This window comes from Myotis daubentonii, chromosome 10, assembly GCF_963259705.1.
Source record: "Myotis daubentonii chromosome 10, mMyoDau2.1, whole genome shotgun sequence".
Taxonomy (NCBI): Eukaryota; Metazoa; Chordata; class Mammalia; order Chiroptera; family Vespertilionidae; genus Myotis; species Myotis daubentonii.
This window is the reverse complement of record NC_081849.1, coordinates 22345972-22361910: the sequence shown is the minus strand read 5'-3', so window position 1 is coordinate 22361910 and position 15939 is coordinate 22345972. Positions and strand designations below refer to the sequence as shown.

The following is a 15939-nucleotide window of genomic DNA, read 5'->3' as shown; positions in this document are numbered from 1 at the left end:
CCCCGACCATGGATTGAACTCACAACCTAGGTATTGCCCTGACTGGGAATCGATCCCACAACCTTTTTGGTGTATGGGAAGATGCTCTAACCAACTGAGCCATCCAGCCAGGGCTGTCTAAGAAATTCTTTATTTCTCTTCCTCTTTTGAGGGATAATTACACTGGATACAGAAGGTTAGTGCCTTCTTCCCCCCACCCCCCCAAAAAAAAACCCCTTTAAATATTTTATGTTATTCTCTTCTTGTTTACATGGTTTCTGAAAAGAAATCCAATGTAATACTATCTTTGTTTTTCTGTAGGTAAGGGATTCCCGCTCCTTGGCTTCTTTTAAGAGTTTCCCTTTATCTTTGATTTTCTGCAGTTTGATATAATATGCCCAGGTGTAAATTTTGATAATTATCTTGTGTTATTTGTTGAGCTCCCTGGATCTGCGGTTTAGTGTCTGTCATTCATTTCAGAAAATTCTCGGCCCTTATTACTTCAAATATTTCTTCTGTTCCTTTCTTTCTTCTTCTGGTATTCCCATTATTTCACCTATAGTAATTCTCTCATGTTACTAGCCTCCCCCCCACCCCCTCTCTCCACCCCACTGACTTTCAAGTCTTGTGCATGCATGTACTTTCCCTCTGTTTCTGCATATGGAAAGGAAAATATTAATTTTGTGCCTCTACTCAGTAACCATTTGTTACTATATTAGGGCCTGTGAATCGCTTGTATTCACTTCCTGTAGTCTCTACCTTTTGGTTGGAAGAATTCCTCTCTCTTCACCAAGCTCACCTAAAATCTTCTTGTGCTGAGCGTTTCCAGCACATAACCTCATCCAGAAACCAGATGGTGGTCTCTTGTTTTATGCAGCAAAAAATGCAATCCAAGTCCACAACTGGTGAGGCCCAACAGGAGCAGCCAGAGCTTAGAGAAGACCAGAAACAGAAAGCAGCTCAAAACCACACACGGGAGCAAAGCCAGGCCCCTCCGGGGCAGAAGGGGAAGGCGGGCTCTGTCTCCTGGGCAGGGTTCCAGACCAAGGCCGAAGTGGAGCAGGTGGAGCTACCTGATGGGAAGAAGAGAAGAAAGGTCCTGGCGTTGCCCTCACACCGAGGACCCAAAGTGAGGTGAGATGCAGGAGGACGGCAGAGACCGTGATGGCTTCTGAGAGGGTTTGTTTTTGCTTAGCTCTTTTCCTCTTCGTGGCTTTTGTTTGGATGCCAGGGATGCTTAGTGCTGTGCCCGACCCAAAGCACAAGCAGAGGTGTCGGTCCTGGACCACGTGGAAGCCAGAACAGGACCTGCAGAGCGGGCCTCAGAGGAGCCTCGCAGGGCGGGCTTTCACGCCGCTTTCCTCCTTTCCTGCAGCGCTTCCTCCTGTCCAGATGGTCATCTGTCAGCTGAGGCCCACTGACTTGAGGTTCCCCTGCAGTTTCTGTTTGGGGCCACAGACTAGTGCTATGAACAAAAGTTAATCTTCAAAAAATATTTGTTAAATAAATGAAGTTATTTTGGGATTCTCTTGAGGTTTTAAACCAAAACAAAAACCAAATGTACAAATGTTGAGCCTTAGGACATTCTGTTGCAATATCCCTGTTTAGAATGACTTGTCATGGGTTAGAAAAAGCCAGTGTAAGAAAGGCATTTTATCTTCCTGGCTGAGAGAACCTCAGGAGTGCCAATTAGAGGAAGAACTCAGGGTGACCCGTGACTGTATTGTTTCAGGTTGCGGGACAAAGGCAAAGTGAAGTCTCTCCCTCCCAAAAAGCCAAAGCCCCAGATAAACCAGCGGAAGCAAGAGAAGCAGAAATCACCTCCCAAGCAGGTGAGTGGGGCACGAGGCTTCGGCATGACCTGCTCTGCTGGGCTGGCAGTTGCTTTGTACCTTGATTAGTTGGGCAAAACAAAGGGCTTCTAAATTGCAGCTACATTCAGGACTGCAGCTTTTTAGTGGATATTGAGGTACACAGTCCTAAAAGTGGGAAGAATAGGAAAATAAACCCCCACATATCAGTTACTGTGCTTCAACAGTTATCCTGTCTTACCTGTCCTCCCTACACGCTCCCTGCCCCCAGTTCATTAAAGCAAACTCTACTTTACTTGTAAATGTGCCTCATGGGGAAATGTATATTGCTCAAAAAAATACTTCAGAATGCATCTCCAACTGATCAGGGCACACACACACACACACACACACGCACACACACAGCTATGATCACATCCAATGAGTAACAAGAAGCGCTCTATGTCACCTAATACACAGCCCATATTAAAATGTCCCCAGTTGCCTCAAAAATATCTTTTTATAGTTGGTTGGTATGAGTCAGCATTCAAAGTCTACATATTACATTTGGTTTTATATCTCTAAATTCTCCCCCTCCTCCCCCAATAATATCCAGTCTTCCTTGTCAGCCCCTTTTTTCCATGCTCTCAGTTTGTTGGAGAAACCAGGTCATTTGCCTTTTAGAATGTATTACATTTTAAGTTTAGCTGTTTTGCTTCCTTATGATGTCATTTAAATTGTTTCTATAAAACCCCATATTGTCTGTACACTAGTAGCCATATCTAGAGGTTTGATTCAATTCAAGTTCAGTTTTCTTGGCAAAAGTATTTCTTAGGTAATGCTGTGTGCCTTCTGTTGCATCACATCATAAGGCATCTGATGTCTGGTTGCCTCATTTTTGGTGATGCTCCAACTCATCAGTATGTTTAGGGATTGTCTACCTTATCCCTCCATTTGCAAAGTACCCCACCAACCTCTCACCTAATGGTTTTAGCACCATTGAGGATTGCTGTATAAATCCATTATTTCAATTTGGGTTCAGAATGGTGATTTTCTAATTTTATCAATCCTTTGTTTTTTTAGTAGAATTCTAGAAAAAAAGAAACTTTTCAACTCTTTGGTTACCATGATATACTATAGGAAAGACAGGATAAATGTTAGATTTTTTTTTTCTCTTTATCAGTTTTCAGAATAATGAGTTGGTGTCCTATCAACCTCCTATGGTGACTAGTAAGATTTTATAGTATTATGAATTCCTGAGTTTTTATATACTTGATATGTTTCCATCAAAGGTAGTCATACCTGTTAGGCCAGCAGAAACTTTGCCAGGTTGACCCCTGAGTCCTTGTGAGATAACCCTGTCTTTGTTATTGTCCTTGCTTTCTAGTATAATCAGACGTCCCAGCTCATCTGACATATTTCTTCCCTGGTCCTGGCATTAGCCATTTTTCCAAAGAGCCCTACTTCCATTTAGGAGAGAATAGTCATCCTAAGTTTTTGAAATTTGAGGTCAAGCTTTCTTTCTCCTTCCTTACTCCCTTTCTTTTAAGGGTATACGAAGCATTGGTTTCCCATTATCCTCAAAAAGTCTGTGTCTGGAAAGTCTCAACCTCTACCTACTGTCTTATGAAGCTCTGTCTCTGAAATCTAGTGTGCATTGTTCTTGGTGAGGGAGGGGCAAGGACAGCATCCACACTGGCTGACTCCCCTCGAGGAGATGCAGGTGAGCATTTGGAGCGGCCTCCGGAGCACCTGAGCAGCGTGTTCTCTTTGCCAGTGGTTCCCAACCTCATTCTGGAGGACGAGGCCCAGAAATCAGGATTTTAAAAAGATTCCGAGGTGATTCTGATGTGCAGCCAAGGTTGAGAACCACTGGCTTATGCATTCCTGGCCTGATTGCTTACCAATGGGTGATTCTTTGAGGCTTTTTCTCTGCAAGGGTCACTCTGGAAGTCCCTTTCTTTTGGTGGACGAGATCTCTACACTTATTTTTTCTCATGGGTGGCCTTCGGGTAAGCTGATATTTACTGCTTGAAATTGACTATCTTTTGTTTTCTTACCTTTCATTCGTAGGTGCCTAAGAAAAAAGCTAAGGGAAATAAGACAGAAATGCGCTTCAACCAGCTGGTCGAACAATATAAGCAGAAATTATTGGGATCTTCTAAAGGAGTGCCTCTCGCAAAGAGAAGCAAGTGGTTTGACAGTTGATGCCAGCGGGCTGGATAGAGGCTGGATTGTGCGTTTCGTGGAGAAGCTCCCAGGCTCCTCCCCACCCCAGTGCTGTTTCCTAAGGGGAAGAACCCCCCCACACTGCCACTTTGTTGGGGGGGCTTCCTGGGCTGTGCTCATCTGGACTTTGTGTGGTTGTTAACCATAAAGAGAAATATCAGAGAAACATTGTGATGCTTCTTGCACATTAATTATCCAGATTATTATGTGAAGTTGTGTTTATAATTATTATCCATTTTAACTCTGTTTCTCAAATGGAAACAATTGTAAAATGCATTCTTAAGTGCTGAATTTTTAAGATGTATATTTTAAGTGTCTTCTCTAGATAAGATATTTTGTGGCTTTTTGAATAACAGACTCTTATTTCTGATATATGTGAATCCTTTATTATTTATGAACATTTTTTAAATCCTTAACTCTAATTCACTTAGAGTCCTACATACTGCAGGAATTGATTACAACAGAGCAGAGAAAAATGATTTCCAACCTAATCTCTGAGGATGGGAGAAACTTGGAAAGTAATTGAGGGCAATGGGTCTGGCAGAGAGCAAACATGTGATAATTATTTGCCAGATGAGTGGGTTATTGCTGGTAGTCGACAAAAAATCAGTTTGCAGTGGTCCACAGACACTGGCCTGGCTGGTGATAGATAACCTGCATCTTCTTTCATCACACGCCTCCGCCTGAGGACTTGAGAGGTAAGGGGTGGCAGACAGAGCAGTGAGCTCGAGGCCTAGCCTCTAGCCCAGGGGTGGGCAAACTTTTTGACTCGAGGGCCACAATGGGTTCTTAAACTGGACCGGAGGGCCGGAACAAAAGCATGGATGGAGTGTTTGTGTGAACTAATATAAATTCAAAGTAAACATCATTACATAAAAGGGTACGGTCTTTTTTTTTTTCTTTAGTTTTATTCCTTTCAAATGGGCCAGATCCGGCCCGCGGGCCGTAGTTTGCCCACGGCTGCTCTAGCCTGACCAGCCTTTACCTAATGGATGGCCTTAAACCAGACAAACTCTGTGAGTCTTAGTTTCTTCATCTGTCGAATGAGGAGTTCAACTAAAGGTTTTGTGTGATCCTTCCCAGCTCTAAACTCTTTCTAATTGATTCTTAGGCATGTTCATATTCTTTCTCAATTTAACCTCAGTAAAGACAGAGATGACTTCCAATACTTTTCAGAATTTATGGTGTCACAAAAGCTGGGAGGGGTAGTGAATATTAGAGGGTTGAGGTCCAAAAGGATCATAATAACCTGAAGAGATGAACTGAATCTGATAGGATGGAAATCACAGGGAACATCATAAATTCTCTCCCGTGGGTCCAAAAACCTTACTGCACAAGTTCTGGTGGGAGAGTGTGAGGCATTTGATTTTGCACTGGAGAAACAATGTGGCTACCACCATGTAACAGGACTGTTAGGCTGTATTAGTGGAAATGGGATGTCTCTGGTGAGTTGCTAGTTCTCAGACCAGACCACACCTGTAAGACATGTAATGAAATTAGCCACGGAATTAAACATGTCAGATGGAAACTAAATTGATCGTGAGTTGGTTGTTATTGAAGTTGGTCATGGCTAAATAAAGATTTGTTATTCTATTCTCTCTGCTTTTGTGAACATTTGAAGTTTTCTGTAATAAAAAATTAAAAGTCAGATTTGTAACTGGTACTGACCTATTTGAGAATTCTTGCAGTGTATTAGCTGTTGGTAGAGTCTGGGAGACTATAAGGGGCAGATGAGTAAAAGTCACAAGGAATCAGATTTGGACTCAGTATCAGGAAGAACTGTAATGCAGGTGGGGCCTGCAATGGGGCATGAGTCCCTGCTCTGGAACAGCTAAGTGTGGGCGTAGTAAGTCTATGATGTTGTCCAGGGGATTCTAGTACCAGGCAACTGGGCTAAAGGAGGTGGTAAGTATCAGTCAGCTCATTATTGTTTGGCCCCAAGATATGTCTCACCCCAATCCCTGAGGCCCCTTTCAAGAGAAAACCTGATCATTCTCTATGTCAGCGGTCGCCAACCTCTCAGACCTCATGGACCACCAGTGGTCTGCGGACCACCAGTGGGTGACTGCTGCTCTATGTAGTTTCCTTCATATAATTGGTCCTCATTAAGTCTGTGCCATGGTTGAGACGGCTTAGCTTCTGTTTAAACCCTCCAGTGGTTTTCATCTCACTTTTTAAAAAATTGAGGTGTAATTGGCATACATTATTACATCCCCACAAATTTCTTTTATAACTGGAAGTTTGTATCTTTTTATTCACTTCACATATTTCATGCATCATCCTCCCCCCACAACTACTAATCTGTTCTCTATACCTATGAACTTGGGTTTTCTTGTTTATTTCTTTAAGATTCTACATATAAGTGAGATCATATTGTATTTGTTTTTCTCTGACTTACTTGACTTAGCAAGGTCCATCCATGTTGTCACAGATAGCAACATTTCATTATTTTTCATGGATGAATATATACTAGAGGCCTGATGCACGAAATTCATGCAAGACTAGGCCTTCCTTCCCTTGGCTGCTGGCACTGGCTTCCCTCTGGCACCCGGGACCCGGGCTTCATCTGGAAGGTCGTCCAGAAGGACGTCTGGTCTAATTAGCATATTACCTTTTATTATTATAGTTACACATCACATTTTCTTTATCCATTCATTTATTCTTGTGATTGAAATTTCAATTTTCCCCCAAAGCATGCAATGCCCTAGGTTCTCTAGCCTCTGTCCCCTTCCCTACCTCATTTTTATCCGCTCTTGACCTTATATTCGTTTTGGGCCACACAGGCCTGCCTTCAGTTCATGTGACCTTTTTCCACCTCAGAGCCTTTATTTTCTTGGCCTGGGGAAATTTTCTTTTTTCATTTTTTTTAAATTTTATTTTATTGTTTAAAGTATTACAAATAGTAATACATTTATCTCCTCCCCCCGCCCCCGCCCCCCCCCCCCCCCCTTGACCTTCCCCCAGCCTCCCCTACCGGCCTGGGGAAATTTTCATTCAGATCTTTTGCTTAATGGCTCAAATCTCCACTGAGCAGTCTCTGCCTCCTAGAGCTCTTCCCTGACTAGAGCTTTTCTTCCCCTCCTCTCTGTCCTACCTGCACGGACTCCTATTATCCTGTTTATTACTATTTTTCTAGCACTCATCTCTACCTGAAAATATTTATTTCCCCTGCTTACTTTAGAGCAGTGGTTCTCAACCTTCCTAATGCCGCAACCCTTTAATACAGTTCCTCATGTTGTGATGACCCCCAACCATAAAATTATTTTCGTTGCTACTTCATAACTGTAATTTTGCTACTGTTATGAATCGTCATGTAAATATCTGATATGCAGGATGTATTTTCATTGTTACAAATTGACCATAATTAAAGCATAGTGACTAATCACAAAAACAATATGTAATTATATATGTGTTTTCCGCTGGTCTTAGGCAACCCCTATGAAAGGGTCATTAGACCCCCAAAGGGGTCGCGACCCACAGGTTGAGAACCGCTGCTTTAGAGCCTGAAGTTTCATAAAATTGTGAGAGGAACTTGATCTCTCTTGTTCAGTCATGTAGACAGCACCTAGAATTGAGCCTGGCACATAGAAGGTATTGAGTAAACATTTTTTTTGAATGAAAAAATAAGGGGGGCAAAGGCAGAAACAGTACTCAGTAGGCCAGAGAAAGGGTTAAATATAGCCCAAAGTTCTTCGTTCCTTGGTCCAGCCTGTGCTGTAATAAATGCTGCTTTCTTCAGAACTATTGCTGACCCAGGGATATGGCTCTTTCACTGCACTGCCTTGGGAAATGGATGAATGCTCCACAATGCCCTTAATTGGTTTAAAGATGGATACAACAGAGAACCAGACAGGGGCTTTATCTCCAGTCACCTTGAGACAGTGTGACCTGGGGAGTTTGGACTGTTCCTGCAATAACTTGACAATACATCGTTCCCAAGTCTGTCCACTGTGGAGGGAGTAGGCTGCTTTGTTAAGGTTACACACGGAATATTCACAGCCTGCCTGCCAGCTGACCTGTTTTCCCTTGGCCAACCCTGCCTGCTCACCAGACACTTTCCCCCTAATATACAGATATCTATGAATCAACATTCAGAAACACATCTTAGCATGCAGGATAGGTGAAAATCAGTGTTCCTGCAGATAACTTCGCCAGGTTTTCTTAGATCTAGATCTTTCTTCTGTCAGCTTTAGCAACCCAGGATGCTTGACACATTCAACTGCCTGGAAAGGGATTGCACAGTTCTTCTAAAGTAATGACAGGACAGGCCTGGTCAGGTGGCGCGGTTGATTGGAGGTCGTTCTGTATACCAAGAGGTAGCGGGTTCGATTCCTGGTCAGAGCACGTACTATACAGGAGGCAACCGATGGATGTTTTTTTCTCTTTTCTCCCCCTTCCTCTCTAAAATCAATAAAAACATACCCTCAGGTGAGGATTTAAAAAAAGTGATAGGACAAATTATCCACCTGATCCTCAACAAACCAGGTTCCTTGTGTGGTATCCTCCTTTGGCACACCTGGCTTTGTGTTATCTGGGCAGCTCCATTTACCTTGCCGGGAACACTAATGCAACGAGAGCTTTGCTTGCTTACTTGCTTTAGAGCCATAAGTTTCATAAAATGGAGTTTTCTGAATTAAACATGAAGGTGGAGGTCCAGACTGGTTAAAAAACAACACCAGTAACAAACATTTTTGTTAGCATCCGAGACTGAAGGCCATCAGAAAAAACTGTCAAGTTTCAGTAGTATTTTCCTGTTTGGTTACGCAGTAGCCTGGCTCAGGCATATTTTCTTTAAATAAAGAATCTTAAGGTTTGTGTGCTGGTTGATGCTTTGCGGGGTGTTTTGTTTTTGTGTTTTTTGGCCACGAGGTCGTTTTGCAGAACTCCCTGCTCTGATTCAGGATGTACAGTTCCTTCCTGAGAGTTAGCCTGCAGCTATTCTTCAACTGTCTTCAAAGGCCTGCAGCTTCTTTGGTATTTTTTTTTTGCCTTGAAAAGAGGTTTTCCAACTAAAAATTCAGAGCGCAGAACCTCAAGACTCCAGTGACCCCCTTCTCACCATGTATTTGGCCTTCAGTCATCTGAAGAAGTGGGGGTCAAGTACACCACATTGAGAGCCGACCGCCCAGGATCTTATCCCTCCGGCCGACCCAAGTCCCAGTTCTCTGCTTAGCGCCCCTGCGACTCACTTTTTGTGAAGCAACTGACAGGCATCGGCCGATTTTATCATGTAAATAGAAACTCTGCCCATGTAACTTGGAAGGTTCCTGAATGTCTCCGTAGGCTGCTCATGGCAGTAGCCACATCATTCGGCATTCGGTAAGTTTGTATTTCAATTTGTCCCAGGCGATGTCAGCTCCTGCTTTCTCCCCCTCGGCTCTAACTGGCGCTTTAAGGACCAGGATTAGGTTGCTTTGTTTCCCTCAGGCCAAGCAAAGACTTCCTTTTGCCCTAGGACCTAGGGCCTAGGTTGACCAACTGAGAAGTTACCCACCTGTGTTGCTTTGTTTTGCTGCTTTTGCCCCGTCCACTTCCTTTCCAGAATTAATTGCAGAGTTAATTACTTCAGTGGCCCAGCCACAGGTGACAGGTACATCTGCAATTACTTTGGCTTCTGATTCTGAACGTGTGTTTGGCTGCGGACAAGCCTCTGTGCTCGTGGAGGAATATACTGGGGAGAATGTGAAAGACGGGACTGACAGCCTGGAAACCAATTCTGAGAAGAAAACTGCAGAGTCACTGAAACGTCTTGGACCACCTCCAAGTGGAGCATCTTGATGGATGGTGAATCCAGTTTTCTTGGACTGGTCCATGCTGCCCAGAGCCGCTGCCTTTTGTCAGACTGAAGAGTCACCTGGAATCTCCCTCACTGGCCACTGGACAGAGGAAACTCCGCTCTGTCCTTGAGGGCAGCGACTATATTTTATATTTTTCAACACACCTTGCAATACTTTGCAATGATTTACACATAGTAGGAGATCGTTTAATTCCATTGAACTCACTGAAGGCCATCTGTCCCAGGACGGAGCTGGGCTTGTGAAGGACAACAGAGTCATTTCCTGAGGTAATGTATGTGGAAAGGGCCGCAAAATACAAAGTGATAGAAAAAAACCCTGCTGGTCATGGTCCCTTGAACACACCACCTGTGCTCTTTCTGCACTGCCTGTCTGTATGGATGTGTCTATCTCCACTCAAGTGCCATCCAGCATTCAAGTTCAGGCTCAAGGCCATTTCTCCATCGGGACCCTAATCATCCCAGGGCCATGAGATCCCTCTCTCGGTCCCTGACACACATTCTGGTTGGTATCCACTCAATTGATAGATAATGTGACTTTTCATCTCTTTAGTAGAGTTTGTCTCCCCAAGTAGACTGTGAGCCCCCTGATGGCATTATTCCCCATAATGCCAGTCCCAGGCCTGGCACATGGCTGTCCTAGTCATTGTTTACTGAGGAGGAGGAGGAGGAGGAGGAGGAGGGAGATACTAGACCATCGTCTGCTGCAGCGATCTCTCCCAACCTGTCATTTGATGTATTTTCACTTGCTCTTCTTTCTTACTCAGCCTCATTCCTCATAGTAGGCGCTCAATGTCGGTTCCCCTCACTCTCCTTTTCATCTTCCCTGCACTGCCTGGGCCTCAGTCCACCAGCAACTTCCCTCCGACGTTGCTTAATCCTTCTTGTGGCCAGAGTCCATCCCGTCCTGGCCCAGCCCTGCCGCCCGAGGGACTCTGGGAGGGACCCAGCTGCACCTGAAGGCTGTGTGTGCAAAAAGCCTTCTTGTCAGAGACTGGTTCTCGAGTATCCCCTTCTCACGCTCAACCTCCCTCCATTTGTCCTTCCCGTTCCTCTCTCCTGGGTTTGACGCTGCACTCACTGCTCGCACTTTTCACTTTTCAACCGAATGGTGCTTAAGCATTGTGCTTTCTCCTGCAGGGGAAGTTGCTGGCTTTGCATTCTTCCAGCCCACGGTGGGGAAGGCTGGCACCTCAGATGGGGGTGAAGTCCAGAGCATAGCTCCTGGACTGTGTATAACGAGAGGACGGGATTCAGGCACACCCTTCTAATAAGGTAATATATGATTTATAATGATAAACATACAGTATATTTGGTCTTTGCCAGGAGAACCAACCATGGAATTAGGAGATTGGAACTTTCAGTCCCACCCTCTGATGGGAGGAGAGAAGGTCTGGGGGTTGAACCAATCACCAGTGGCCAATAAGTGAACCAATCAGGCCTATGTAATAAGACCTCCATACAACCCCAAAGGACTGGTTCGGAGAGCTTCCGGTTGGTGAACAGGTGGAGACTGGGGGAGAGAATGGTGCCCCTGGAGAAGATGCACCTTGCCCTATGCATCGCTTCCATCTGGCTGTTCCTGAGTTATAGCCTTTTACAATAAACCAGTGATCTAGTAAGTAAAATGTTTGAGTTCTGTGAGCTGCGCTAGCAAATTAATCCAGCACAAGGAGCACAGGTGACAACCTGGATTTGCAATTGGCACTGAGGTGGGGCGGGGACAGTCTTGTAGGACTGAGCCCTTAACCTTTGGGTCCTGACCGCATCCCAGGTAGATAGCGCCAGAATTGAGTTGAATTGTAGGACACCCTGCTGGTGAGGGAGAATTGCGTAGTGTGGGGGGAAAACCTACACATCGGAATTGGATGTAGAATTGTGGCTGATGTCAGAATGATAGATAATTTACTTTTAAAAGCATGCCAGCCCTGGCCGGTTTGACTCAGTGGATAGAGTGTCGGCCCAAGGACTGAAGGGCCCTGGGTTTGATTCTGGTCAAGGGAATGTGCCTTGGTTGTGGAGGCAACCAATGGATTTGTCTCTCTCACATTGATGTTTCTCTCGGTGTCTCCCCCTCCCTCCCACTCTCTCTCTAAAAAACACACACCAAAAACAATGGAAAAATATCCTCAGGTGAGGACTAACAAAAATAAATAAACAAAAGCCCGTCAGGAAACATCCCCCTCCAGTAGCACAGTGACCGTCAGTTGCCAGGAAAGCAAAGTTGGCCAGCCCTCAACACCACCAGCTCCGCGACAGGGTTCTGGGAAGCAAAGCAGACTGGGGTTGCCTCGGAGGTGAGTAACGCCACCAATAAGGTGATGGACAACTTAGAGGCAGAGCACTTGGGCCCCTTCCTGGTCACCTGAATTCTGAAAGCATCCTCTCTTCAAATCAGACCCTAGACCAGCGATGGCGAACCTTTTGAGCTCGGCGTGTCAGCATTTTGAAAAACAAAGACTTATATTTTTGATATTTATTTTCTATATTTAAATGCCATTTAACAAAGAAAAATCAACCAAAAAAATGAGTTCGCGTGTCACCTCTGACACGCGTGTCATAGGTTCGCCATCACTGCCCTAGACCCTCCTCAGGTGGTAGGCAGATCGATGACTACAATCTCCTGGTGAAATTGAGACCCAGGCAGGGAAGGAGCAGGGGGTGGACCCAAGTCTCCTAACTCCCAGGCCAGTGCTCTGTCCTCTTCTGATCTCAGCTGCCCCATGACCTTACGCCTCTGGGGCCTGCGTTTCTCCATTGGTTCAAAGAGTTTCCTAAAGAAGCTTGGCCTCCCCTGCCCTGCTTCTCACCAGCTCCTGGATGATGTGGCCCAGAGGAGTCCATGGCTATTAGGAGGGGGCAGGGTCACAGCCACAGACTCTGGATCAAGAGTCAAGTCTGGATAAATTTGGGGCTTGGGGGCTGCTAATCAAGTTCAGCCTGGGACCCGGGCCTTTCTGAGGCAGTCCTGTCACCCGGAGCCTCTCCATCCCTTGGGAGAGACCCAGGGAGTGGGTGGGGCAGGGGTGGCGGGCCCCTCCATGTCCCTCCTGGCTTTAAACTTTTTTCCGAGTGGGAGAGAGAGCACAAAGAGAACCCTCTCCTTCCTTCGCATCCCCTTCCTGACCCTTCCCGGGCAGAGTGGGGCAGCCTGGCTGTGGAGAAGTGGACGCAGCTTGCCTGAGGAAAGGTGGTCTGGCTGTGACGGCTCAATCCAGTTTTGCAGAGCGGTGATCATGCCGCCCATAACGGGTTGGAGCACTGCTCATTGCAGATGAAGACTGGCTGAGCAGGGCTTGTTCAAAGCCCTCTCATACCCCTTCTCTCAGGTGATCTTGGCGACAATTCTGGCAATGGTGCCCACCCCCGTCTCATAGCCGATGGAAACAGAACGTCACCCTCCGAAGAACCCTCGGCTGCTTGGGTTAGGACCAGAGCAGGGCTCCAAGCTGGCCCAGAGCTCTGTCTCTGGGGCCTATTTAGGAACTATCTTGTATTTGAAAATACTTTTTCCAGCTACACCAAATGTTTTCAGGGTAAAAGATTGTTTCTTTCTCTTTTCACATTATGTGGTAAGAAAAGGGAGGACATTTTTCTTCTCACACATTCTTTGGATGACCGTGAAGCCTTTTTTTAAAAAAAATATGCTTTTATTGATGTCATAGAGGAAGGGAGAGGGAGAGATAGGAACATCGATGATGAGAGAGAATCATTGTTGACTGCCTCCTGCACACCCCCCACTGGCTGCAACCCAGGCATGTGCCCTGACCGGAATTGAGCTGTGACCTCCTGGTTCATAGGTCAACACTTAACCATTGAGCCACGCTGGCCAGGCAGCAGTGAAACCTTTTAAAACTTCCTGCATGTAATAGATGATGCAAAGTTTTTATAACGAATTATTAATGTAAAAATTAATTCCTTTCCTTGACCAGTTCTTTCCCCCCAACTCAAGGGCAAAAGAAACCGGTGATCACATATTTTTGTACTGTTTTTTATTTTTCCCTCTCTCTGTCTCCCCTGTGCCATCAGTGCCCAGTTGTACCATATACATAACAATAGATGAAAAGAGAGTTGAGCTGTGAATGCATTTATCTTGTGGCTTCCTTGGCAGTAGCCAGAGCTCCATACCTTGGCTTTGCGCTGGGACTGCCAATGCCCAGAGGCTGCTGGCTCCGCTCGGTTTTATAACGGCCTTTCCTGGAATTTGCAGACATCCTCATTCCCTGGAGGTCAGATAATGGCTATTTATTTTCCATAGTTATGAAAACCTCCGGGGAGAGCTATGGCCATTTAACAAGGGCTGTTAAAGGGACATTAGGATTGAAGTGGCTGCTCAGGAAATCACATACCCTTGCTTCCCTGCCTGCGGGGACAGTGCCAGCTGGTGCCCACCCCCGTCTCACAGCTGCCCCCGCAGCCATCTGTGTGTGGGTGCAGCTGGCCACGGGGGAGAACCCTTTGCCTCTGTTCTCCTAACTCCCGGGAGGATGGAGGCTGGGTGCTCTGCGCACAAATAGGAGTTCCTACAGCGGCTAACACGGCTGAGCACGCAGCGTGTCGGGTGTGTGCTAAGGATCATCTCGTTAAGTAACATGTGTGCAACCGCTACCCCCACACCCGGGGGCCCAGATGAGGACGATGGAGGGAAAGCTGTATAGGAAGGCAAGAGGTCCCTTTCTCTCTGCTGGCAGACCTTCTGGGACAGGAAACTTACACCTACCAAAGCACCCCACCCATCTCACCAAGCTCACAACACACCGTTCATCAGGGATTTGGGCTAATTAACTGAGCTATCCCCTCTGCGCACCCAGAGCGCTATGGACCCCTCAGCAGCGCCACTGAAAGTCTATTTCGGGTTTTTGCCCTTCCTCCTGGGGTACAAGCTGCAGGAGGTGGGTGGGGTGGGTGGTCGTTCTGTCTGCCCAGGCCCAGGGCATACTTGGGAAGGAAGCAGGCACTTAAATAAATATGAGAGTGGTCTTCATGCGGCCCCCCAGCAGCAGTGGAGGTCCAGGGTGGGGTGGGGGTGAGGCTGCCTATACTTCCAGGAAGTGTAAACATCCCCGGGGGTTGAGGGCTGCACACCTGGGCCAGGGCAGGGCCTCTATGGCTCCCAGGGACTTACACAGGGCCACTGGGCTTGGGGCATCTCCATGAGATTTAGACAATTTAGAGCAGCGGTTCTCAACCTGTGGGTCGCGACCCCTTTGGGGGTCAAACGACCCTTTCACAGGGGTCGCCTAAGACCAGCGGAAAACACATATATAATTACATATTGTTTTTGTGATTAATCACTATGCTTTAATTATGGTCAATTTATAACAATGAAAATACATCCTGCATATCAGATAGTTACATGACGATTCATAACAGTAGCAAAAATTACAGTTATGAAGTAGCAACGAAAATAATTTTATGGTTGGGGGTCACCACAACATGAGGAACTGTATTAAAGGGTTGCGGCATTAGGAAGGTTGAGAACCACTGGTTTAGAGTCTTAGCAAGGGCTTGGGGTCTCTTTCACAAGGGCACTAATTTCATTCAGGAGGGCTCCACCCTCATGACCTAATCACCGCCCAAAGGACTCACCTTCTAACATCATCACCTTGAGGTTAGGATTTCAACAAATTAATTTGGGTGGGTGACATAAACATTCAGTCTATTGCACTAAGTGAAATAAGCCACAAAAGGAAAATGTATGATTCCACTGATAAAAGGTACCTAGAATAGGCAAATTCATAGAGACAAAAAGCAGAATACACGTTACCAGAGGCTGGAGGGAGGGGGAATGGGGAGTTATTGTTTAATAGGAATAGAGTTCCAGTTTGGGATGGTGGACAAGTTCTTGAAATAGATAATAGTGATGCTTACGCAACATTGCGAATGTACTTAATGCCAGTGTATTGTACATTTAAAAATGGTATATTTTATGTCACATATAGTTCCCCACAATATAAAAGAATTAAAACCATCCATAAAGTCACACTGCCCAGAAAAGATAAATGTTTTGGCTGATTTCAATCCTTTTCCTTTCCTTTTATAAAATTTGGTTTAGAGCAACCATATAATAGCAAGCTTTTTAGTTTTACATTTTTATTGTGAATATTTTCCATGTCTTTAAATAGATTGAAATCACTACCTTTAATG

General features: G+C 45.5%; 1 protein-coding gene and 1 long non-coding RNA gene across 2 annotated transcripts in view; one reads left to right on the top strand and one right to left on the bottom strand.

Moving 5' to 3' along the window:
- RBM28 (RNA binding motif protein 28) overlaps window positions 1–4366 on the top strand; it is a 35004-nt gene extending 30638 nt beyond the window's left edge. Inside the window, exons 17-19 of the mRNA XM_059711715.1 lie at window positions 857–1113; window positions 1712–1811; window positions 3843–4366. Of these exons, the coding sequence (XP_059567698.1) occupies window positions 857–1113; window positions 1712–1811; window positions 3843–3977 (492 nt within the window). The 3' untranslated portion in view covers window positions 3978–4366. The remainder of the gene's footprint in view (window positions 1–856; window positions 1114–1711; window positions 1812–3842) is intronic.
- LOC132242727 (uncharacterized) lies at window positions 4210–5095 on the bottom strand. The gene is made up of 2 exons (XR_009454698.1): window positions 4957–5095; window positions 4210–4731 (listed from the first exon to the last, which is right to left on the bottom strand). It is a non-coding gene; the product is annotated as an uncharacterized LOC132242727 (long non-coding RNA).
- Window positions 5096–15939: the final 10844 nt, after the last annotated feature.